This window comes from Grammomys surdaster, unplaced genomic scaffold (genome assembly GCF_004785775.1).
Source record: "Grammomys surdaster isolate TR1022 unplaced genomic scaffold, NIH_TR_1.0 67, whole genome shotgun sequence".
In the NCBI taxonomy this organism is placed as follows: Eukaryota; Metazoa; Chordata; class Mammalia; order Rodentia; family Muridae; genus Grammomys; species Grammomys surdaster.
Window position 1 is genome coordinate 17,175,947 of NW_021604569.1, and position 24,169 is coordinate 17,200,115.

Genomic DNA, 24,169 nt, shown 5'->3' on the forward strand with positions numbered 1-24,169 from the left:
TTTCAACCCTGAGTTTGATTATTTCATGCTGTCTACTTGTCTTGGGTGTAGAGAAACTGCTTTGTGACTGACTATGTGTCAATTCTGGAGAAAGTTCTGTGAGATGCTGAGAAGAAGGTATATTCTTTTGTGTTTGGGTGAAATTTTCTGTAGACATCTGCTAGGCTCTTTCACTTTCATTATTTCTCTGTTTAGTTTCTGTCATAATGGCCTGTTCATTAGTGAGAGTGGGGTGTTGAAGTCTCTTACTATCAATGTGTGGGGTTCAATGAATGATTTAAGCTTTAGTAACATTTCTTTTACAAATATGGTGCACTTGGATTTGAGGCATAGATGTTCAGAATTGAGACACTATCTCTGTGGTCTTTTCCTTTGATAAACATGAAGCATCCTTCCTGATTATTTTTGATTACTTTTGGTTAAATGTCTATTTTATTAGATATTAGAATGGCTCCTGTAGCTTGGTTTTTGGATCCATTTGCTTGTAAAACCTTTTTCATCCTTTACTCTTAGGTAATATCTATCGTTGTTGCTGAGGTGTATTTCTTGTATGCAGCAGAATGATGGATACTGTTTCCCATCCGTTTTATTAGTCTGTGTCTTTTTAATTAGGGAATCGAGTCCATTGATGTTGTGAGATATTAATGACCAAAGATTGTTAATTCCTGTTTTGATATTGGTGTTGGAAGTGTGAATGTCTTTCCCTTCTTTTGGTTTTGCTGTTGTAGAGTTATTTCCTGTGTTTTCTTGGGTACAGTTAGCCTCCTTGGGTTGGAGTTTTCCTTTTATTATCTTGTGTATGTCTGGATTTGTGGATAGATATTGTTTAAATTTGGTTTTACAGTGGACTATCTTGTTTTCTCCTTCTATTTTGTAGTCTGGGCTGACATCTGTGGTCTCTTAGAGTCTGCAAGACATCTGCCCAGGCCCTTCTGGCTTTAAGCATCTCTGTTGAAATGTCTGGTGTAATAGGTTTGTTTTTGTATGTTAGTTTGCCTTTTCCCCTTGCGGGTATTAACATTTTTTCTTTGTTGTGTACAATTATTGTTTTGATTATTATGTGACAGGAGGATTTTCATTTCTGGTCCAATCTATTTTGTGTTTTGTAAGTTTCTTGTATGTTTATAGGCATATGTTTTTTTTTTAGGTTAGGGAAATTTTCTTCTGTGATCTTGTTGAAAATATTTTATGGGCCTTGTATCTTGGAATCTTTTTCTTCTTTTACTCCTTATTCTTTTCTCCTTTATTCTTAGGTGATAGTGTCCCATATTTCTCGGATGTTATGTGTCATGAACCTTTTAGATTTAGCATTATCTTTGACTGATATATCATCAATTTCTTCAATCATATCTTCTATGCCTGAGATTCTATCTTCCATCTCTTGTATTTTGTTGGTGATGCTTGTGTCTTGTTCTCTTCCATAGGTTTTCCGTTTCCAGGTTTCCCTCAGTTTGTGTTTGTGTGTGTGTGTGTGTGTGTGTGTGTGTGTGTATGTGCGTGCATGTGCGGATGCGTGTGTGTGTGTGTGTTTTAAATTTCTATTTCCATTTTTAGGCTTTGAACAGTTTCATTCATTTGCTTTACCTGTTTCATTATATTTTCCTGTATTTCTTTAAGGGATTTATTCATTTCCTCTTTAAAAGCCTCTATTGTCTTTACAATATTAGATCTAAGGTTATCTTTTTGTGCTTGGGCTGTGTGTTAAGATATCCAGGGCTTGCTGTGGTAGGATAGCTGGGCTCTAGAGGTATCATATTACACTGGATCTTGATGATTTTATTCTTATGCTGGACTTTGGCTATCTGTTTGTCCCTAGTGTTGGAGGTATGTTTCTGATGCTGGCAAGATGCTCATGGAGGCAGCAGAGCTGTAGGCCTGAAAATGGATCTCAGGGGACAGGAAGCTGCTAACCTCTGATGCTTGTGTCCCACATGAACTTGAATGTTTCTGGCTCCTCTCATCCCATGAAGGGCTCCTTGGGAAGGCAGGTAGAGACATGGACTGGATGATGGACATCAGTGGACAGCACAAGGTTCACCTCTGCTGGTTGTGCCCCAGGTAGACAGACCTGGCAGGCAGTGGGGAGGGTTCTAAGCTAGATGTTACTGCCCCTTGAAGGCCTTTTCCAGAATGCAGGCAGAGCTGTGGGTCAGACAATGGAGGTCATGCAACAGCAATCAGCTTATCCACACTGGCTGTGGCCCAGATGCTCTTCCTTTCATCTTGATCCTTCTATGGCATCTACTCTTACATCTCTTTTTAACCTCTGCACACACCAGCTGAATATGCCTCCTAAACAAAACTCACAAGCTCATAAAGGTAGCCAATTCCACTTACTCATCAACCTGCTAAAGCTATCTCTTCACTAATGTCTAGAGCTCCTGGCCTGTCTCTTAATCCACACCCCTCTCAAACTATAACCTCATATAATGTCTGGCTCTTCCCAGTTCCTATACCCACAGCATACCTCTCAAGGAAGCAATGATTTTTCTAATCTCTTACCACCTACTACTTTTTCTTAAATCCCAAATAGCAAGCGATTGCTCTTCTACAGTGATCAATTATACTGGCATTCCTCTTATTCTGACCCACCCCTTCCAATATGCACAGCCATTCAAGACACTGTATGAATCTTCCCTACTCTACTGGGACCCCTATCCAATGACCCATCTTTTCACTGGCTTGCCTACTCTATGCCTCTTATTTCTTCTTCTCCTCCTCCTCCTCCTTCTCTTCCTCCTCCTCCTCCTCCTTTCTTGTCAATATTTCAGTTTTCCTCTGTAAGTTAGTCCTATAACCTGTGTAGATGTTTCTTTAGAATTATATGAAGGCAATAGCATGATCCATCACAGATAATCAAGTCAAAACCCTCCTTCTGCTATACAAAATTAACATAGCCTATGCTTCCTTAGGTCCTAGGGACAGAGTTCAGCCAGTGAGAAACTAATTTCACTCCCATTTCTTTTTAATCTGTCCTGAGGGTTATGACCTAAAAGCCTCAGGTGGACTGAGAAGCTCTGGATAGAACAACTGACTTGCCTGATGAAACCTGTACAAAATTCTGATAATGAGAGTCACATACCACACCTGCTGCTATTTACCCCTTCCAGACCTCAGGGCAACTTATTCTCAGATGGATTCCTCTTAACCCCAAAGGCCCCTAACATTTTTTGTCCTCTAAAGGTCCTAGACCCACATACCAAATGTACACCAACTTCCATTCTGCAGAGAGACTGTGGCCCCTCAGCTGTTCTGATTAAAGAAGAGTTCTTTTCTGGAGATGCCCATCAGCTTCCCTTTAGTTCTATGACACTTCCTTCTATCCCCCATGTACCATTTTGTAAGCTCAAATGGAATTTCTGCAACTTTCCCATTTAATTTTAGTCTGTTTTTAGATATAATTGAAAGAATTTAAATGAACTACTAATATAGCAGCTACGTTGTCCAACTCATGATATGAAGAAATCAAGACAGTAAAACGTTACTCATTTCCAAAACCCAACTAAACAACTCCTCAGCATTGCTCTATGATACATGGCATTAGGCATTTCATAATGAATTATCTAATTACTTTACTGAATCTTTGAGAGATTTGAGTAGGGATGGTCTCTTCAATGTGAATTGTTATGAAGACACAATATTTCTGGGATTTATGCACTTGACAAAATTACAGCATAGCAGAGATTTATTTCAATGTTTAACTTGCTTCTGCAAGAGGACTGTTGAGTACTAGGAATCTGTGTATATATATAAAATGTGTGTGTGTGTGTGTGTGTGTGTGTGTGTGTATTAGGCATGGAAGTAGCAAAAAAGAATTCTAGATACAATCTAGACAACCTGTCTAATGAATTAGAAATCTTATGGCACTACCCATGTAATATATTTTACAAAAATGTAGCCTTTAAAGTATTTGCTGCCCTATAAGTAGAAGCTAATGACCATATCAAGATGACAAGCAGAGTGTGGTTCTGAGGTACTGATCATACACACAAGTACTGAAACCACTATGTGGTAAATGCAACAAGAATGGAGTCTAGAGTTCTGTGAGGTTGCAGAAAAGGGCTATCTAGTCCAGCCAGATTGTCAGGAGTTAAGAACATCTTCCAGAAAGTGACAACTAATCTAATCTTGAAAATTAAATAGGACATAAACTTAAAAAAAAGGGTGAAGTGGATGAAAATCAGTTGTTCCAGGCAGGGAAACAGCATGTACAGTACACTGGTCTATGAAAGTATAATGATGTTAAAACTGCAGAGTGTCGGTCACAGCTATCATACAAAGTATTAGGAATAAATAGCGGGATGGTAGAAGAACAGGAGATAAAAGGGCTAGCACAGGAAAGCTTGGACTTAAACTATAAATGGTTGTCTTTGGAGTGTTTTAATTAGAGAGTTTAAAACTTTCAGAAACTACTGTGATTTGTTCAGTTGACCAACAGAAGTGAGCATGCTGTCACAACTTTGGTCGTCTCCAGAGATAATTTTTCTGTGATCTCCTAGGGACAGAGCAGCTTTCTTTGTACCCCGATCATGATCATAGTTTCACTCCATGAATTAATACAACATATAAACCTTGGATTCTGAAGTTAAAATTTGGGAGATATGCAGACAGAGTTGTTGGCAAAGGAAAGATTGTGAGAGATGGTTTGTACAGCCCAGGTGATCAGTGGTCATCTCTGAATTCTACTCTGGCAACCTTCCTTCCCCAGCTTGTCCTGGGTTGAAATTATGAATATATTTTTTATCAGTTGGAGGTTTCTTCCTCTTCCTCCTCCTCCTCCTCCTCCTCCTCCTCCTCCTCCTCCTCCTCCTCCTCTTCTTCTCCTCCTCCTCCTCCTCCTTCTCCTCCTCCTCTTCCTCTCCCCCTTCTCATCTTTCTTCTTTACGATTTTGAGATGATTTTTCATCTTTATTGTCATCAGAATTGAAAGATTAAACTTTTGGCTACTGAAGTGTGAGCCAAGTTTATGGCATGCAGCTAAAATGCTCAACATGTTTATGAACCACCTATTAGTACATGTAACATTACTTTCATAATGGCAATGATGATGCATTGTGTCTCTATTTCTCTCTTCTGCCTGAGGGATGGAGGGATTAAGCAGCCATCTGCAAGCCAGGAAGAGGGCTTCATGAAGAGGCTTGACTTTGGATTTTTCACCCTCTATAACTATGAGAAATAAGGGACTGTTGTTGCAACCAACCACTCTTCCACATATAACATTTTCATAAATGCCTAAGGTACAGAAGTGGATAAGGAAGATGGAAAGATATGCAGAGATGTTTAAATATTGATATCAGCTGGAGTTCAACCTGAAGAAAAGCAATAGACAAATTTATTTTATCTATAATATGGAAAACCAAGTCCTATGGGCAATGAGAATCAAAGTGTCCAGTAAAGAGCCATTCAGGAACAAAAGACTAAAAAGATTGGGATGGGGAAAGTTGTCAATGTAATTTTTTGTGGTGCTGCTTTAATATTTGTGAAAGTCCATTAAAAATACTGAATGTAGAACTTTCTAGTGGTTCCCCACACTCTCACCGATGGGAGCTGCATATTTCCATTCATTCTCCTGGCTCTCCAGGCTTCTCTCCTGTTTCTCACCACACCAGATCTTGCTCCCCCTTTTGCCTTCTCCTCCCCCTTCTCACCTAGGTCCCTCCCTCTGTCTGCCTCTCATGATTATTTTGTACCTTCTTCTAAGTGGGATTGGGCTTTCCTTGTTTAGCTTCTTAGAGTCTTGTGGGGTGTATCATGAGTATTCTGTACTTTTTGGTTAATATCCACTTATAAGTAATTACATACTATGCATGTTCTTCTGGGTCTCACTCAAAAATATTCTTAGAGGATATTATGGATATTATTTTCTAGTTCCACACATTTCCACAAAGTTTATAATGTCCTCCTTTTTAATAGCTCAATAGTATTTCATTGTGTAAATTAACCACTTTTCTGTATTCATTCTTTGGTTGAGGGACATCTGGGTTGCTTCGAGTTTCTGGCTATTATGAATAGAACTGCTGTGAACATAGTGGAGCATGTGTCTTTGTGTTATGGTGGAGTATATTTTGGGTATAGGAGAGGTATAGGTGAGTCTTCAGGTAGAACTATTTCCAATTTTCTGAAGAACTTCCAGATTGATTTCCAGAGTAGTTGTACCAGTTTGCACTCCCACAAGCAATGGAAGAGTGTTCCTCTTTCTCCATATTCTCCCCATCATGTGCTGTTACTTGAGTTTTTGAACTTAGCCATTCTGATTGGTGTAAGGTTGAATCTCAGGACTCAATGTGGGTGACTTTAGCTGAAATGCCCAAAAGTGGGGGGATGAAACCTGAAGAGACCACCTCTAGTAGTTAGACAGACCCCCCAGTGGAGGGATGGGAACACCAAGCCACCTTCAAAAATTTCAACCCCAAATTGTTCTTGTGTAAAAGAAATGTAGGGGGAAAATGGAACAGACACTGAATGAATGGTCACCCAGTGACCTGCCTAACTTTGGATCCATCCCATGGATAGGTACTGGTCCCTAACACTATTACTAATGCTATGTTATGCTTTCAGACAAGACATGGCTGTCCTCACAGAGGGTCTATCAGCAGCTAACTAAGACAGATTCATATACCCACAGGCAAGCATTAGACTGAGGTTTGGAGACCCCTGTGGAAGAGTTTAGGGGAAGGATTGAAGGAACTGAAGTGGATGGCAATCCCATAGGAAGACCAACAGTGTCAACTAGCTTGGACCCCTGGGAGCTCTCAAAGACTAAGTCACCAACCAAAGAGCATACAGATGCTGGTCGGAGGTCCATGGTACATATGTAGTAGAGGTATGCCTTGTCTGGCCTTAGTGAGAGAGGATGTGCCTAATCTTGTAGAGACCTGATGCCCCAGAGAAGGGAGATGTCTGCGGGTGACACCCTGTCAGAGGCAAAGGGAGGAGGAGGGGAGGAAGAACTCTTCGAGGAGGACTGGGAGAGGGAGGAACATTTCGGGTATAAATAAGTAAAATAATTAATTAACAATAACAAAAAAGAAAATACTAAATGTAGTATAATACATTCTAAGATTCCTTTCTTTGTCAGGATTTACTGGGGATGTGAATCTGGTTTGCCTGAAATCTGACATACTTGCCATGATTAATAAATATTTCTAGTGTCTTCAAAGTCATTGAAACACTTGAAAATTATTTGGAACTCAATCCACAAACCTCAAGTTTTACTCTTTGAAACAGAAGATAGTAATTAATAATAACGGCTACTGTTTATTGAATACTCTTCCATTTCCAGAAAATTTCCTGTCCATTATACATTTTAAGTCTTAGAATTTTGTAAGATACATATTATTGTTTCTAATTTATGTTTGAAGCAACTGAACATTCTGGGGTTTAATTTATGCTATCTGGCCACACTGGTCCTGTTTTTCACATTAGTTATTTTTACATGAATCATATTCATATAAAACAGTCACTAGTAACATGCTACAAATTACTTTCCTTAGTTTATAAGTAAGGATACACAGGTAGACAGAGAATTTTAAGTAGCTCCGGGTCATATAACAGATAAACACAGGAGTCAATTCCATATTGTATTGATCTTGGAGCTTAAACTCAGAGGTTTTATTCTAATCAGGCCGTAAAATATATAGCCCAGATAAATCCTTAGATAAATTTGCTTCTAAGTTGTTATTGACATGTTTATAAAAACCATTTTGGTCATTTAGTTCCTTTAATAAGTCCCTTCTTCAGCCTAAAGTCTTTTGGAATATTACGAGAATTCAGGGTGAGAAATACTTTTAAGAACTGACTGACAATGTTGCCTTTGAAATTAGATTGGACTGGAGTTTTCTGCTTACATGGTAAGTAGTATCTATACATGACTTTATTTCTTTCCTTTTAAAAATTTTTATTCATTTAATTTTATGTGTTTTGGTGTGAGAGTGTTGGGTCCCCTGGAACTAGAGTTACAGTCAGTTGTAAGCTGTCATGTGAGATTTGAACCTGCATCCCCTGGAAGAGCAGTCAGTACTCTTAACCACCGAGATAGTTCTCCAGCCAACTTTATTTCTCTTAATGATGTATTTTTAGTAATAAACTATGAGTCCAAGCTCCTTTTTTGATTTCTAACAACCAACATAGTGTTTATTATGTCTTGCATTTGATTCTCAGTAGCATAGAATTTTCAGATAACCAACTCTTAAAATATGCTGACTTTGTTAATATTCTATATAGGTAGTCAAGAACTCCCTATGGTTGTTTTAAGACGACCGTAATTTGAGAGATATATGAAGAGCATAACTCATCCTTTGCTTATGCCTCTCCAGGTTTTCCCTTCCAGCTTAGAAGCAGCTGTAGGGTGAGGCTGGAGTCATGCTGAGTGCCCTTTTCACAGTGATTTTGTTCTTTCCTTGCACTTTCTTCTTGGTCCCTAATAACTGTGGTCTGTCCCTGGGCAGAATGTCAGATAGAATGTGTTTTTACTGTGCAGATATGTGGTGGTCTTGCCCTTAATTATACACTGCGTTCCTTTATCCTCTAAGGTTTTGGGTGAAAGCTGAAGATGAACTCTGGAAGCATCCTGCAGTTCCTAACACTCTAGCAAGCCAAAGCACCCCAGTCAAAGGTCTGACCTTTTCCCATAGTCAAAGATGCTAATCTTTTATCACTCACTCCCTGCCTACCACGTACATTTCCCTTACACAGGAAATAGTTGTTGTGATTTTTCCTTTGGAGATATTTATCACTACATCTCTGTCCAGAGAATCCTAGTACAGACGACAGTGGTATCAATAATTCAGCCATCAGAAGCATAACTCTACTTATGAGGGGTTTGCTTCTCTTCAGTTCCTGTTCTTACTCAAATTTACTTGCATCTTTCCCATTTAATTTCAGTCCATGTAACCTAATTTTTTAACCAGAAGGTTGATTACAATGGAGAGAAACAAAGAGGGAAGTTTGTTATACAATTATAACATGACACATAAATCCTCTTTTGGTAAAATAAGTCATCTGTATAATTAGAATAAATTATTTGTTAACATATTTGCTGTTGAACAATTAAACATAAATTTAGAAAATCATTTGATTTTTTTTGTAAACAAAATTTGGTTTTATAAGCAGATTTATACATTGTATCACCAGTAACAAGACTTTCTTAAGATCTAATTTAAAATAATTTGTTTGGTTATAATTTATGCCAATTTAACTGCTTAAAATTTAAAAAATCTCAACCTCATGCTCTGCTGCCTCACTTGAAGAACATATAAAGGCTATGCTGCTTTACTTACCTCCAAGTTTTGCTTTGATGGAAATGTCTTGTACTTTCCTGGAATTCCATCTTCTGTCCTGTTTTAGTTCTTCTGAAAGTATTGTTTGCCTTTTTATTGTTGTTTGAAATCCTTTGTCTGGCCTAGGAACTCGATTTTGAGGTTTCACATCATAGAAACTCACCAGGTTTGGTATGGCTCTGCCAACACCAGGCTTTAAATCAGCATCACCACCAGGACTCATAAATCCTGAGCAGGGGTCACCCAAGGGCACATCGTCACGCAGTGGGAATAATGGATATGCCTTCCCGAATGGTGGGGGGTAAGGGTAGTGAAAATGATAGTCTGGCAGGATTGAAGGAGGATAAGGATGAAATTTTAAAAACGGAGGGTTGCATTTCTTTTCAAATCTGTCACAGTTATGTCTGTCTTCAAGTCCTTTTACAAAGGGCATGTTCATTTTCTGTAAGACGCTACTGTAGTGTGGGTAATCTGGATGCTCAATAGCCTTTCCTTCTGAGAAGGCAAAACTTTTAGGGATACTAATCTTTCCAGGCATGTTCTTAACCTCCATATCCATGTATTGTCTCATCATTTTTGAGGATTATGAATTAAATTCCTGTGATAATTCTTTACCCTTTAACTATTAAAAACCCATATTTCCAGTAATGGAAGATTAGATTAATCTATCATGAAATTATTAATTCAATTTTCTAAATGTTAGTCATTTAAAAAAATCTTAAGGTAATTTTTTTTCTGCTGAAAGGGAGATAGGCCAGTATAGAAATAGGACATCATCATCATCATAATAAAAACCACCAGAAGAGCCTTTGTTGCTTGGCAACAGGTAGAACCATAACTCATGGAACTACTTATTATGCAATCATAATGCAATTCTTTAGGAAAACTACAGAAAAAAGTGTTAGTAATATTTCCATTATACTTTTTTCTCTAATCCTCAGGAAACCAATATTCTTACACGCACGTGTACACACACACACACACACACACACACACACAGAGGCACATGTATGTAAAAATTTAACATGTTCATATTTTGTGGGTAAGATAGTAACTTAAAGAATATATTGAAGTTGATCTAGTGAATACATATACAGTCTCTCTCTCTCTCTCTCACCTGCACACACACACACACACACACAGATACACACAAACTAGAAATAAGTACTTTCCTGGTTGGGATAAATTACAGACATTGGTATATGTTTAATTTAAACACACTAACAATGAAGATATACTGATTTTTAAGGAAAATAATTCATAAATCATAGTTAAGTAAAAGTCAATCCTTATATGTCTTAAATTATCTGCAGTTTCCTTAAGGTTACAATAACATCCAGAATGAAAACAATGAGGTATTTATGTTATTTCCGTAAATGGCAGCATAAAAAACAAGATCTCTTTTAAATAATAAGCGTATCAGTCCACTTAAGAGCTATTTTTAACTAGACAATTTGGTTTTGCATGAAAACTGCAACTAAGTTTATTACAGTTTGAGGGATAATAGCCCACATCTTCCTCAAATGAAGAAAAAAAATACAAATAAGGTAAGCTTCTACAAGAGTCAGGTATAGAATATATAAATCAGATCAATTTTATAATAGTATAAGCAGAATGTGGCCACGCCCACCTATGATGCTGATTGAAAATTTGAGATATACTACTAAACAAGCAGTAATGCTGAAATAAATTTTTCAGCATAAGGTCCTGAACACAGTTTATCCAAAACACAAAAGTCAGTAAGTCTTTACTTCACTCGGTATCACCCAACTCCTCATGTTAAAGTGAGAACATTTAACAGTCTGTTTCTAGTTTTTCAATATATTTGTATAAAATTTATTTTTATCCTAGTTGGACCATCATTAAATCCTTCCAAAGGCAGAAAAGTGGATGTATGATTCTCTTTCAATTTAAAATACATTCTCATTAAGATGGTCTGTTAGCTGGTTTTGCATGTTTTCTTGAATCCAAGTTGAGGAAGATGATCTTCCAAGCTGAGTACTGCATAAAAGTAATTTCATCTATGTTTTATTTCCTCCGTTTTCCCATCATGCCACTTTTTGCGGCAATACCTTTAATTTCTCCTAGGTTTTTACAGCATGAATTTTCCGTGAAGTTCCACACACTGATAGTACACAATCGTTCGCATTACAACAGTCAGAAACTTCATGCGTTGGCATTACTATAGCCAGGAACTTTATGAGAGCTGTACATTCATTCAATCATCAGTTCTCAGGATCTGCTGTCATTAGGCACCTAAAGCCTGAAACTCAATACACTGTCAAGGTAGGAAGAGGGGCTTTTCCTTTGCACACAGACACCATGGAAAGGCAAAGATTAGAACTTTGCGACACAAGATTCTTCTCGCTTTGGAATCTCAGACCAGACAGGTTCTGGAGGGTTTCCTTAGTGGTGCGGTGGCCTCGAAGCCAAGGGAGCCCCTAGGGGATCGACCTCTTGTCTCCCATGTGTACCCAAACTGGGTCCCAAGCTAGCACACCTCCCGCAGATCACCCTAGCGGAAGTGGCGGCGTGTCCGTCGGTCCGTCTTTCCGGCCTGCCGTCCGCCAACTTCCGGCGGCGGGTGGGCGCGCGCCAGGTAACGACCTTCTGCGCCGAGGCTCGGCCGTCGGCGGCGTGTGGATGGAGGCCTTGGCCCCGGGCCGGGCTCCGCGGGGCCGGCGGCGGGCCGGGGCCTCGGGCTCCCTGCTCTCGGCGCTGTCGCTGGCCGCCGTCCTGCTCTCCGCCTTGTTGCGGGCGCCCCCTGCAGGTGAGGTTCGGCGCCGCATGGCGGGAGCTCTGGCTGCCGCGGCTCCTCACGAGAATTGCGTTGGCCCCGTGTCACGTGACTCCGTTTCCACAAAGAAACCCTCTATGGCTGGCTCTGCACCAGAGACCCTTGTTGTGTGTAGGACTCTTGAAAAGAACTACATTTGCATAGAGGAGACCGCTATGGGATCTTGAAAGAGGTCTAGCTCCAGGAGATTATCCAAAGTTTAAATTCAAAGTGCCTTAATAAACTTAAGTCCGTGGGTCTTTGTCAGCCTTGTGTTTCAGAGCGAGTCTATATAGCGACGTATTGTACTGAATCTGTGTTGTGAACCCAGTGAGTTTTCAGACCATCCTTGATAGTGGAGCGCCCTCTGTTGGTTGTAGATGTAAAATGCAGCGTGTAGTTGGAATTGGAAACATTTATCCGAGTTTCAAAAATACATAGAAGAAATGAGCGTTTACTAGATTTGCTTTTTAGCTAGAAAGGTTTGGTTGCTCTGTGTGTGTGTGTGTACTGAAATTGTAGACTTACTAACAATTATCTATGTTAGATCCTAAATAGATATACTAAAGATACACTTGTGAGAGTTAAACTTTATTAAAATAAGAGAACCATAAAGTAACCATGGATACAGACATAGAAGTAGTATGAAGAAAGGGATACTGTGGATAAAGGAAAGAAATGGAGAATGCTTACTAGTTTTGTTAAATTGACACAAACTGTAGTCACTTGGGAATAAGAAACCTCTATTGACGATTTGACTCACGAGCACTATGGTCGTGTTTTCTTAATTGCTTTTGATGTGGGAGGGGCCAGTCCTTTGGGGGTGGTGTTATGCTTGGGCAGGTGGTCCTGGGCAGGCTGATCAAGCCAGAGGAAGCTAGCCAGCAAGCACTATTCCTCGGTTCTTCTGCTTAGCTCGCTGCCTCCAAGTCTGGGCTTGAGTCCTTGATGCCTTTGCTTTCCTGGATGATGTATAACTTGCAAGGTGAAAGAAACCCTTTCTACCCTTCTCCCAGATTGATTTGGGGTGTGGTGTTTATCACAGAAACAGAAAGCAAACTAGGACGGGGAGAGAGATATGAAGATTACTCTTATATAATATAAAGTCCAAGTGAGGGGCACGAAGAGTGAGAATCAATTGTATAATTGTTCTGTCTGAAAAAGGTGAAGTTGGCCTAGTACCTGGTAATGAAAGTTTTTGATTTTGTTTAAAAATATTGCCTGGCTTTTCTTTTCTCCAATAAGGACTATCAGAAACAGGATAAGCTTTTAGTATCTTAACATGTAAAATGTGAATAGTAAAGGCTGATAATTATATAGGACTTTGTAGCTCCTACGATAGTTCTGTAAGGCTGGAAGTACTTGTTGGTCTCATTTTGCAGATGAAACCCCTCAAACTTGTAGTTTAAAGAAACTTTCCTGATAAAATCGTGTGGCAAAAGTTGCATTTAAACTCCACCGCGGCCTTTAATGCCATGCTCTCTCCTCAGTACTTGCTTGCTATTAAGGCTGTTTGGGATTAATGCTTTACAGTCATTGCACTGCATTTCCCATTTGTTCTGTTTACAGTATCTCAGCATCATATATGCTCATTCAACAATGAATGAAGACTATCAGGACGTTTTTCAAAATCATTGTCTTAATAGTTTTCATGTCACGGTTGTAGTGCTTGCAAACGATTCTTGTCTTAAATACTGGTGCCTCCATCAATAGAGTTTGTACCGAGGAAAGTGATGTATGTGGATGAATAACTATTCCACTGTACATTGAGTGTTCCATGACAGCTGATTAATGAGGTCAGGCAGGAAATCTGAGAGAGGAGGGCTTTGTGATATGGGTCCTGTAAGGTGGGAGAATATTGTAAACTGGCACAGAAAGGCTGGGTTCCCATGTGCAGTCACCAAAGGTAGATGCTGATGTGGAAGTCAGGAAGTGCATGCTGATAAGAGCCTGATATGGATGTCTCCTCAGAGGTCTTCAAGAGTCTGACATATTCAGAGGCAGATGCTCACAACTAGCCATTGAAGTGATCATGGGGTTCTCAATGGAGGAGCTAGAGTGAAGACTGAAGGAGCTGAAAGGATTTGTGGCCCCATGAGGAGAGCAACAATACCAACCAACCACAGCTCCCAGGGTCTAAACCACCAGCCTGGGAGCACTTATGGAGGGATCCAGGGCCTTAGCTGAATATATAAGAGTGGAGGGCCCTGCTGGGCACAGGTGGAAGATGAGATCCTTGACCTCATGAAGGCTGGACGCCCCAGGGGGTGGGAGTTTTGAGGGTGGGGAGGTGGGAGTGGGGGGATAGATAGAGGTTACATCCACAAAGAAGAAGGAGGAGGTGTGAGGGGATTGGGGGTTCCTGGGTGGGTGGGGGATGGGGTAAGGGGACAACATATGAAATGTAAATAAAACATCCAATAAAAAAAAAATAAATAAAATCTCTTGGAATGTGCAAAAAAAAAAAAAAAAAAAAAGATTTATAACGGGTATACTTACCTGGCAGGGGAGATACCATGATGACGAAGGTGGTTTTCCCAGGGCGAGGCTTATCCATTGCACTCCAGATGTGCTGACCCCTGCGATTTCCCCAAATTCGGGAAACTCGACTGCATAATTTGTGGCAGTGGGGGACTGCGTTCACGCTCTCCCCTGTAAAAAAAAAAAATTAAAAAAAGAAAGATTTATAACGGGTAAGCCATAGGCGTATGAAATTCTTTAAGGAGTATGCAGTGCAATAGGTAACATGTCATTGGGGACTGATTCATGCTTCCTGAAATGGAATCAAGATAAATTATACTCTTATTTTAATACTTGGGAATGTTTAAAAGACAAACTTTGATCCCTGTTTTCCTTTTGTTTTTCATAGTTGGACATTTGGCTCGATTGCCAAGAAGTTTTCGCTTGAGTCAAGATACACTGAAAATAGTGGGATCAACACACTTTCCTGGTACTCATAAGTAGCTTTTGAGTAATTGGAAGTTACTGGCATCTGCTTACAGTTTAACAGTCCTGCTGAAGAGTGTCATGTTCCTCAGTTACTCTCTTTCTGCAGAGCTGAATTAAATGGTTTCTATAGAGATGGAGTCATCCAAGGGCAATTCTGTGTGCAAAGAAAAGTTATTTCTAAAAGTTATATGAGGTTTCCTGTAGTGTTTTCACTTAGATACACTTCTCACTATGGCATAAAATGTGGGGAGCTTAAATATGCTAAAATAATTTTAAAGTGACATCTAAATACAATAAATATTTTAGATATATACTTTTATAGTAGTCATATGAGGCATAGCAGCTGCAATTTTTAAAATTTTTATTGAGTTAATATACTTGCCATAAAACACCTTTTTTTTTTTTTAGTTGATGAGGTTGACAGTCATCAGAACTTTCTAATTCCACATTGTCATCATGTTGTGACAAAGTACCTATGCTTATGAAGCAAGTACTCCTGGCCCTGAACACCTGCTAATACCTTCAGATTGGTATTTGCTGTTCTTGGCATAGTTAAAAACCACACATTGTATGGCCTTTGTATGACAGGTTGGTTTTTTTTTTTTGGTTGAGGTTCTATAAGTACTTCATTCCTTTTTATATCTGACTTATGTTCATATGTATGTGAATGTTTTTACTTCTCTTAAGTCTGTCTTAGGAAAATCATTTATGAGTAATGTATCAGTGATCTGTTTAACCTATGGAAGATCTGCTAAAATATTTCCCAGAAATCCTGAACTTGTTTCTCTTCATACCAGCAGTATATGGAACTCCAGACTTCCTAATATTCACATCAACACCTGTTACTCTCCCCCCCTTTATTATGGCCATCCTAATTGTGTGTGAAATGATACCTTCTGTGGTTTTGAGTTGTTTGCTGCTAACGACCAGTGAGGTGCCTCTTCTCCTATATCTGTGTAATATGTGGGTGTCTTTCTGCAGGAATGCCTACTTGAGACCTTATCTAGGCCTTACTTTTTGATGTTTTTGTTGAGTTGTAGAGTTCTTTATGTATCCTGGCTGTTAGAAGCTTGTTAGACATCATATGACTTAGAAACATTTTCTCCCATTCTGTGAATTAATGGTTCCCTTCCCCCCTTTTTTTTGTGAGACTTCATTTCTCTGTGTAGCTTTGGCTGTCCTTGGGTTAGCTCTGTAGACCAGGCTGGTCTCTGTCTCCCTCAAAGTGCTGGGATTAAAGGCACAAACCATTACCAACCAGCTGTATTTTTTACTTTGTCTTTTGAAAAATACTGTTTAAACTTTGATGGTCTCAGTTTATTCTTCTGTTTCCCTTTAAGGGTGATTCTGATTCATTCTGAGGTAGTTTTTGCTTTTGATAAATGCTAGAGCTAAGCCTCATTCTTTAGTACATGGCTGTCCTCTTGTTGAGGTGATTATTCTCTCCTTTGAAGTCTGTCTTGTCACTGTTACTGAAAAGCAGTTATCCATAGCTGTGGGCTTAGCTGACGGACTCTCCATTCTGCTCTGTTGGTCTGCAGGTCTGTTTCTTATGCCAACACCTTGCTGTTTTGATTATTGTTGCTTTATATTGAGTCTTTAAATGCTTAATTGTGAAACCTTCAATTGTGGTCTGTTTAAAATCTTTGTTGCTACTGTGTGTGGGTCCTTGCAATTCTACAATAATCTATAATCAGTATCAATCCCAACTTATAAAATAGGAGTCCTTTTCTTGAGTGAACATTATACAATAGCTTCACATTTGTTTTAGCCTAATTTCCCATCAAGCTTTGTACAAACTATAGTTTTTAGAATATAAGTTTATAGTTACATTGTTTATTCTTATTTATTTCATTTTCAATGCTGTTTTAAATGAAAGAATTTAATGTAGCTAGGTTTTAGATTGTTTCTTGCTGGTTTTAGACATGCAGTTAATACTTTCACATTGTTAGCATTCCTTGTTATTTGCAAAATTTATTAGCTGATACCTGGAAATAGCTGCTTGTCTTTGATTCCGATATGAATGCGATTTCCTTTTCATACAGTTGCTTCATTTACAGCTTCTTCAGTGCTGATTATAGCAAATCACCTTGTGTTGCCTCTGTCTTAGGGTTTGAGAGAGCATCTCAGGTTTTGAATATTCAGCATAATGCTAACTGTATTCTTAAAGATGTTCTTAATTAGAGTGAGGAAGGTTCATTCTGTTCCTGTATGTTGAATATTTTTGCTAAGAAGGGTGTTGGATTTTTGTCAAATTGTCTTTGTACATCTGTGGAAATGATCATTTGGTTTTGTTTACTTCATTGCTATGAGGCTTTATATTGATTGTTTTTTATATTTCAAAATAGCCTTGCGTTTTCGGAACAAATTTCAGTTGATCATAATGTTTAGTACTTAGTTGATCATTATGTATAGTTCTTTTTTGTTGTTGTTGTTTAAAAAACCATTGTCTTATTTGTATGTTTGGAGGATGTGGAGGGGCATGCGTGAAAACCACCTACCACCTTTGTGTGGAAGTCAGAGGACAAATGAAAGGAGTTTGTCCTCTCCTTCAATGCTGTGGATCCTGTAAATCGAATCCAGTATGTCAGACACGGTGGGAGCTGCTGCGCCATCTCGCTGGTCCACTCTAGACCTTCTCGGTGACGTTGGATTTCATTGCTAGCATTATGAGCTCTATCTTCAAAAAGGCTTGTAGTCTTTTGATTTTAACATTAGGAAGGATGGTGACTGTCGAACAGACTCTGGTATATTTCCTCATAATTTTTGAAACACTTTGTAAAGGATTATTGTTAATTTTACTTTAATTATTTGATACAGTTTTCTGGGAAATCCAGCTGATTTTGGAATTTGTAAAATATATTTTCATAGTAATTTACTCTGCTTTTAAGCTTATTCAGATTTTATATTTAATCGCATCTTCTAAGGAAAAATGAGAGAGAAACTATTAGTTAAGGATCATTTATATATAACTAGTTACTTTTCTTTGTGGCTTTTAATATAAGGAAAGAGAATCCTTTGTTTATAGATTTTGATGGATCATGAAGTGTCTAGGTGTGTACCTTCTTGAATTTTCTCTTGCTGAAGTTCAGTTATCTTCTTAAGTTTGTAGATTTGTGATATTTGTGAATTTTGGGAAGGTTTTAATCAATGTTTCTTCAAGTAGTCTCTGTAATGATTCTATTTTTCCTGGGACTTTGATGATTTCCCTTGTATCCAAGTGGTGGTTCAATTTACCTTTATTCTCAGTTTCTTGTCTCTCAGTACACATAATCCCCAAGTGGCTTTCATAAAGGCTCCTTCCTGTTCCTTCTGCTGCTCAGTCTCATGCTGATCCTGAGACTGGAATTTTCATTTCAGTTAAAATACTTTTTAGTTTGGATTTTTTGGTTCTCTTAATCTTTTCATTGATATTCTCTATTTGAAATGACTGCATCTCATATTTTTATTAGTATTTGAGGTATGGTTTTCTTGGCTCATACTTAAAATAGCAAGTTTAATATTCTGAGCAGTTGAGCCAAACACTTGTTCTTTCTCAAGGTTACTTGACTGCTATGTTATTTTACTTGTGTAAAAATCTTTTTACAAAGTTTACTTGTGTAAAACTTTACTTTTTTATTTGTCTTTTTTTAAAATTTGAAAGCAGAACGTTTAAAACAAAATAGCATGGTGATCCTGTAAATAAAATTATTTGCCTTCTTAAGATAGATTGGTGGTGTTTTAGCTAATTTTCTTTTCTTTGCTTATTAATATTGAGATCTCTGTCAGTTAATTTTGGATAATGACTAGCTAGAGTCTTAAACATTTGTCACCGGTTAGTCCTTTAGCTTTTATGGAGGGATCTCTGCCCTCCTTTAGTTTCCATCTAGACAGGTGACAGTTATGTTTTACTATTCACTTTAAGCTGCGTACTACCCCGGTTGCATTCAGAGGTGAAAATTTTGTGTTGATGTGGATGTACACAGTCCTGGACATGCTCACATTCCTATGCATGAACTTGGTGATCTTTCTCTTTGGAATGTGTTCAAAATTTTCAGAGTTCCAAATGTCATTCATTAGTTTTTTTCTCTGAAGAATTTTGGATAATGTACTTCCTGCAATCAAACTATACAACCCAGTATACTATGAAATCCAGTTGAAATGGACAGAAGTCAGTGGACAGATCCAATTATGTCCTCTTAGAGAAAAAAATGATAGGCATCTGAATGCTATTTACTCCCTCTTGTGACTGCCAGGCTGTTGGCTCCATTATATTTTCAGATCCTTTTCAATCCTTTGCAAGATTACTAGCGAGGTGGGGAGGAGGAGTTGGAACATAAGAGAATAATAAAATGCTACAAGGTCAGCTTTTTATAAGAGCAATAGTTCTCTGGAACTACTGCAACAGAGCGCCACATAGTAGGTGGCTTAGACAACAGAAAGTTCTCAGAGTCGGAGGCTAGAATTCCATAATTAGAGTGTTAGTGGTTCTGGCTCCCATGAGGGCTAAGAGCAAAAGGTTTGTTCCAGACTTTGCTTGAGTTAGAAATGGGATATCGTCTCCATGAATCTCTTCTGTGTCTCCCCCTTGTATTTGTATGCAGGTGTAAATTTCCCCCTTTATGTGAGCATTAGTCATATTGAATTTGGATCCAATCTATAGACTTAATTTCCTTTGCAGAGGCTGTATATCCAAGTGAGTTCACATCCTCAGTGTAGATTAATAATTCACTATAAGAGAGGAAGGCATAGTTCAGACCTATACTGAGATAGGTAGTAGACTCTTTCCTTCTCTCTCCTCTCCTGTCCCTTCTTTCCCCCTCCTCTTTTCCCTCCCTCCCTCCTTTCTTTCTTACCTCTTCCCCTCTGTCAATTTGCTTTCTTTAATTCTTTTTCAAGTTAAATACTAAAAACTATATTGGGCAAATTCATTCTACCCATTTTATTAGTGTATATCAATTATACAAAATAATACTTTTCATTATTACATTTTATACATACATAGCATGCTTTGATCACATTTGCTCTCCCTGCCTGCCCGACCCCTGATCCCCCCATCCCCCATCCCGAACCTGGTCATCTTCTGTTTTTTTTCAAATAGCAACCCTTCTCCTTTCATACCTTTCTAGGGCTAGGGAGATGTCTCAGGCATAAGAGTGCTTGCTATCTATGCATGAGGATCTTGTTGCAAATACATAGCTCTCGTGTAAAAGCTGGTGAGGTCCTGCATGCCTGTAGCCCCAGCACTGAGGGAACGAGAAAGGTGAATCTAGAGTTCACTAGTAGACAGCCTGGCTGAAACTGAACTTTAGGCTCTGTGAGGTCTGTTTGAATAGAATAAGGGGGAGAACAATAGGAGACGGTCAATGCCTTTCTCTGCCATCACACCCGCCTATGAATAAGCATGAATTCACTACACATACACACCACACAAAATTCAGAATCTATAACTGAGAGAAATCATGCATTATATATTTCACTGAGCCTGGTCTATTTCATTTTCCAGAATCTCAAGTGCAATCATGTTTTTCACCCTAAATAACATAATTTCACTATTTTTCATGGGTGAATAAAACTCTCGTTTTAAAAATTCATGTTTTACACCTAGGTTGATTTCTATTATGTGAGTGTTATGAATAGTGCCACAGTAATCATTGGTGTGCAGCTGTCTCTATGCTGACTTAGTTTTCTTTGGATGGATGGAGATCTCTCTCTCTCTCTCTCTCTCTCTCTCTCTCTCTCTCTCTCTCATCTATAATCTGTGTTCATATCCTATGACAGATCCTATGATGGTGCCATTTTTATTTTTTTTGTAGACCTCCACACTGATTTCAATAGTGCCTGAACAAATGAGCATTCCACCAACAGTGTGTAGAGGCTGCCCACATGTCCTCTCTAGTATGTTCCTTGTTTGTTTTCTCTTTAAAATATGTCCTTATTTTTTGAGATTATAATATACTTAGATAATTTCCTCTTCTTTTTCCTCCCTCCAAACCCTCCTAGATATCCCACCTTGTTCTATTCCATTATATGGCTTTATTTATGGTTGTTGTCTTGATGTTGTCCGTTGTTGTTGTTGTTGTTGTTGTTGGTGTGTGTGTACATAAATACAACCTGCTCAGTCTGTATAATATTACTTGTATGTACATTTACAGGGCTTACTCTTTGGTGTTGGATAGCCAGTTGGTGTGCTTTTCCCCGAGGAAGACTATTTGCTCCTGCTCACAGGTTTCTTTAATTGTCTATCATTCTCTGTGTAGGGTTGAAGCTCTTGATGGAATGAAATCTCAATATGGTTTTAACTTGCACTTGATTACTGGGTAAGGATGTGAACTTTTTCTGGTATTCATTGGACATTCACATATCTTTTTTTCTTGTTTTCTTTTATGGAATTTTTTTCATACAGCATATCCTGATTACAGCTTCCTCTCCCTCTACCCTTCCCAGTTCCTTCCCACTTCTTCTCCTATCGGGATCCACCCCCTTTCTATCTCTCATTGTAAAACACACAGGGATCTAAGGGATAATAATAAAATATAATACAAGAAAACAACAACAAACACATAAAACAACAAAAGAAAGATAAAACAGAACAGAAGGAAGAGTCCAAGAAAGGCACAATAAACAGATATAGACACAGAGAACCATGTGTTCCTTTGCACAGTTACAAATCCCATAAAAATACTAAACTAGAAGCCATATATGCAAAGGACCTGTAGGGTAAAAACAGAGTCGGGGGGGAAGGAGTAGGGGGAGAGGGAAGGGGAGAGAGGATAAACTAGACCATGTGCCTTGGAACACTCCACATTAAATGGGATGCCTTCATTAAATTCATTCCCTGAGGGCTCATGGTACTATATGGAGCAGGAGGCAGAAAGATTGACAGAGCCAGAGGTGATGGGTGATACCAAAGAAATAATGTCTTCCAGACAAAACAGGACTGATGCGCATATGAAGTCACAGAGACTGTGACAGCATGCACATGGCCTGCACAGATCCAAACCAGGGCTGACACAGGGAAGTAGGCACAAGGCACAAGGTTTCATTCCCAACCAAGAAGCTATCTTCAATTAACAACCACTTAAAATGAAAAAAGTAGTTTCTCTAAGGGTTTCATTTGCATTTCTTATTTTGAACGATATCTCTTCAGTTTTTCATTTCTGGTTTGACTGCTATTATAGTGTCTAACTCTTGAATTAAAAATATATTATAGATATTAGTCTGTTGACTGAGTAATAGCTGGCAAAGATTTTCTTCCATTTTTGACTCTACTAATTGTTTCTTTGTTGTACAATGGCTGTTTAATTTCATGCTATTATTTTCTGAGTTGTGGTCCAATTTAGAAAGCCATCATCCATGCCCATATATTGAAGTGTTTGTTCCTGGTAGTTTCAAAGTTTCAGGCCTTACATTGAAGTCCTTGATCTAGCTTGAATTGATTTCTGTAGAAGATGAATGTTAGAAATCTACTTTCAGTCTTCCACATGTAAGTATCTGTTTCTGTCTATTTACTACGCAGGCTAATTTTTGTTTGAGATATGTTTTTATACGACTGTTGTTGGGAATCATGAGGCTGTAGCTGTATTGGTTCTATTTTTGGTTCCTTGGGCAATTGCATGGGTCTTTGTGTTGATTTTGTGCCAGCATTATGATTTTTTACTGTTACTCTCTCATACAATTTAAAATTTGATATTGGGATACTTCTAGCAGTGCTATTTCTTTCTTTCTTTATTGGGCTATTTGCGATCTTTTGTACTTCTTTATGAGATTTTAAAATATTTTTAAATATTTTGGTTGTATTTTAGTGGCAATTACATTGAATCTGTAGGTCATCTTCAGGAATATAGACAGATTCATAATATTAATTCTGCCAATCCATGAACATAGGCGTCTGTCATTTAATAATACTGTGTTTCTTTCTTTGGTGTTTTCAAGTTTTCCATTGTAGTTTTGTTTTATGTTTTTTCCCAGGTGTTGTTAAAGGCTGTTGGTTGGACTTGGTTTCCTCATTTCTATCTAAGTATGTTTCTATATAAAAAAAGCTATTGAAATTAGTATGTTGCATTTTTTTTAAAAAGAAACAATGATAATTCAATCTCTGGGCGCAACAACTAGAATCCCAATCCTGTAAGCCATATAAATCTAATTCCTCCGGTGGCGAATCCTGGAGAATCCACTATGAAACCAGGAAACTAGCAGCTACATCTCACCCTCACGCTGTCCCTGATCCAAAAGGCCCCCCCCTCTCCTGCTTCCTCTCTCCTTCTGTTCAACCCGGAAGTCCCTCCTACTTGCTCAGTGATTGGCTCCTTTATTTATTAGGGGATTGATTCACAAGAAGTCACCTGAGTACATGACTTACTCCTTGTCTGCAGCTCCTCCCAGGAGAGCGGATTTTACATCAAAATACAAACAGTACCAGGCCCATCCACAACACTTCTCCATTTCTGTCCACTGAAAAGACTCTTTTATCTCAGATATAAATTGAGCACAACTATTACCATCTTGTAATTTATAAAGTACAAGATAGACCTAACATGCAGCCCATCATTATTATCTATTTTATTTTAAAATAGAACACTCTGTCATCTGTCCTAACTTAAAAGACTTATAATTCTACACCTGACTTATTGTCCTGACTTAAGATAGTATGCCATCTGAAAACCATCCTCTCACATCTGTTCTTTCAATGTAAGTAGCCTGGGTTGGCTATTAGACTATAAGTAGTCTTTTAACCCCATCAGAAATCCGAGAATGACCAACATTAACTGAAAACATATAGGAAGCCTAACACAGCTTCCAGAACTGAGACAAATTGTAAGACAGCTGCTTAACTATACAGTTCCAGTAAGTCAGGAAGTTGGAGCATCAGTCTTCAGCCTTCTGGCCCAAGATCATCTGACGGATCTTTGAAAGGCAGGCGTTATTAAGGACAAGCCTATTTTGTCTCCGCAGAACTAAGCTGTCATAACCTGTAATTTGTGTCCTTTTTCTGGACAGTATTTTGTCTGTAGATGAATTGAGGCAATTCTTGCCTAGTGGCTGTCTCACCACAACTGGAAAAACTCCACTGATGCTCAGTTTCTTCTTTAATCCAAGAAAGGGATGCTGTTAGGAGCAAATTTATCTCTACAACAAATGATTAAATGACATTAAATGTCACATTCTCTGGATTTCTGATGTTTTT

The 24,169-nt window shown here is 38.5% G+C and overlaps 2 protein-coding genes and 1 non-coding gene across 5 annotated transcripts in view; 2 read left to right on the forward strand and 1 right to left on the reverse strand.

Moving 5' to 3' along the window:
- The window catches only part of Spata48 (spermatogenesis associated 48), a 55,799-nt gene extending 45,950 nt beyond the window's left edge, over window positions 1-9,849 (reverse strand). Inside the window, exon 1 of the mRNA XM_028779198.1 lies at window positions 9,279-9,849. Coding sequence (XP_028635031.1) covers window positions 9,279-9,849 — 571 coding nt within the window. The remainder of the gene's footprint in view (window positions 1-9,278) is intronic.
- Window positions 9,850-11,673: 1,824 nt separating this feature from the next.
- Zpbp (zona pellucida binding protein) overlaps window positions 11,674-24,169 on the forward strand; it is a 144,124-nt gene continuing 131,628 nt past the window's right edge. The window contains exons 1-2 of one of the 3 annotated variants that reach the window (XM_028778612.1): window positions 11,674-12,048; window positions 14,924-15,004. In XM_028778612.1, the coding sequence (XP_028634445.1) occupies window positions 11,745-12,048; window positions 14,924-15,004 (385 nt within the window). In that variant the 5' untranslated portion in view covers window positions 11,674-11,744. The remainder of the gene's footprint in view (window positions 12,049-14,923; window positions 15,005-24,169) is intronic. The other 2 variants (XM_028778622.1, XM_028778626.1) reach the window with 2 other exon arrangements.
- Window positions 14,546-14,709, forward strand: LOC114630997. The gene has a single exon (XR_003712888.1). It is a non-coding gene; the product is annotated as a U1 spliceosomal RNA (small nuclear RNA).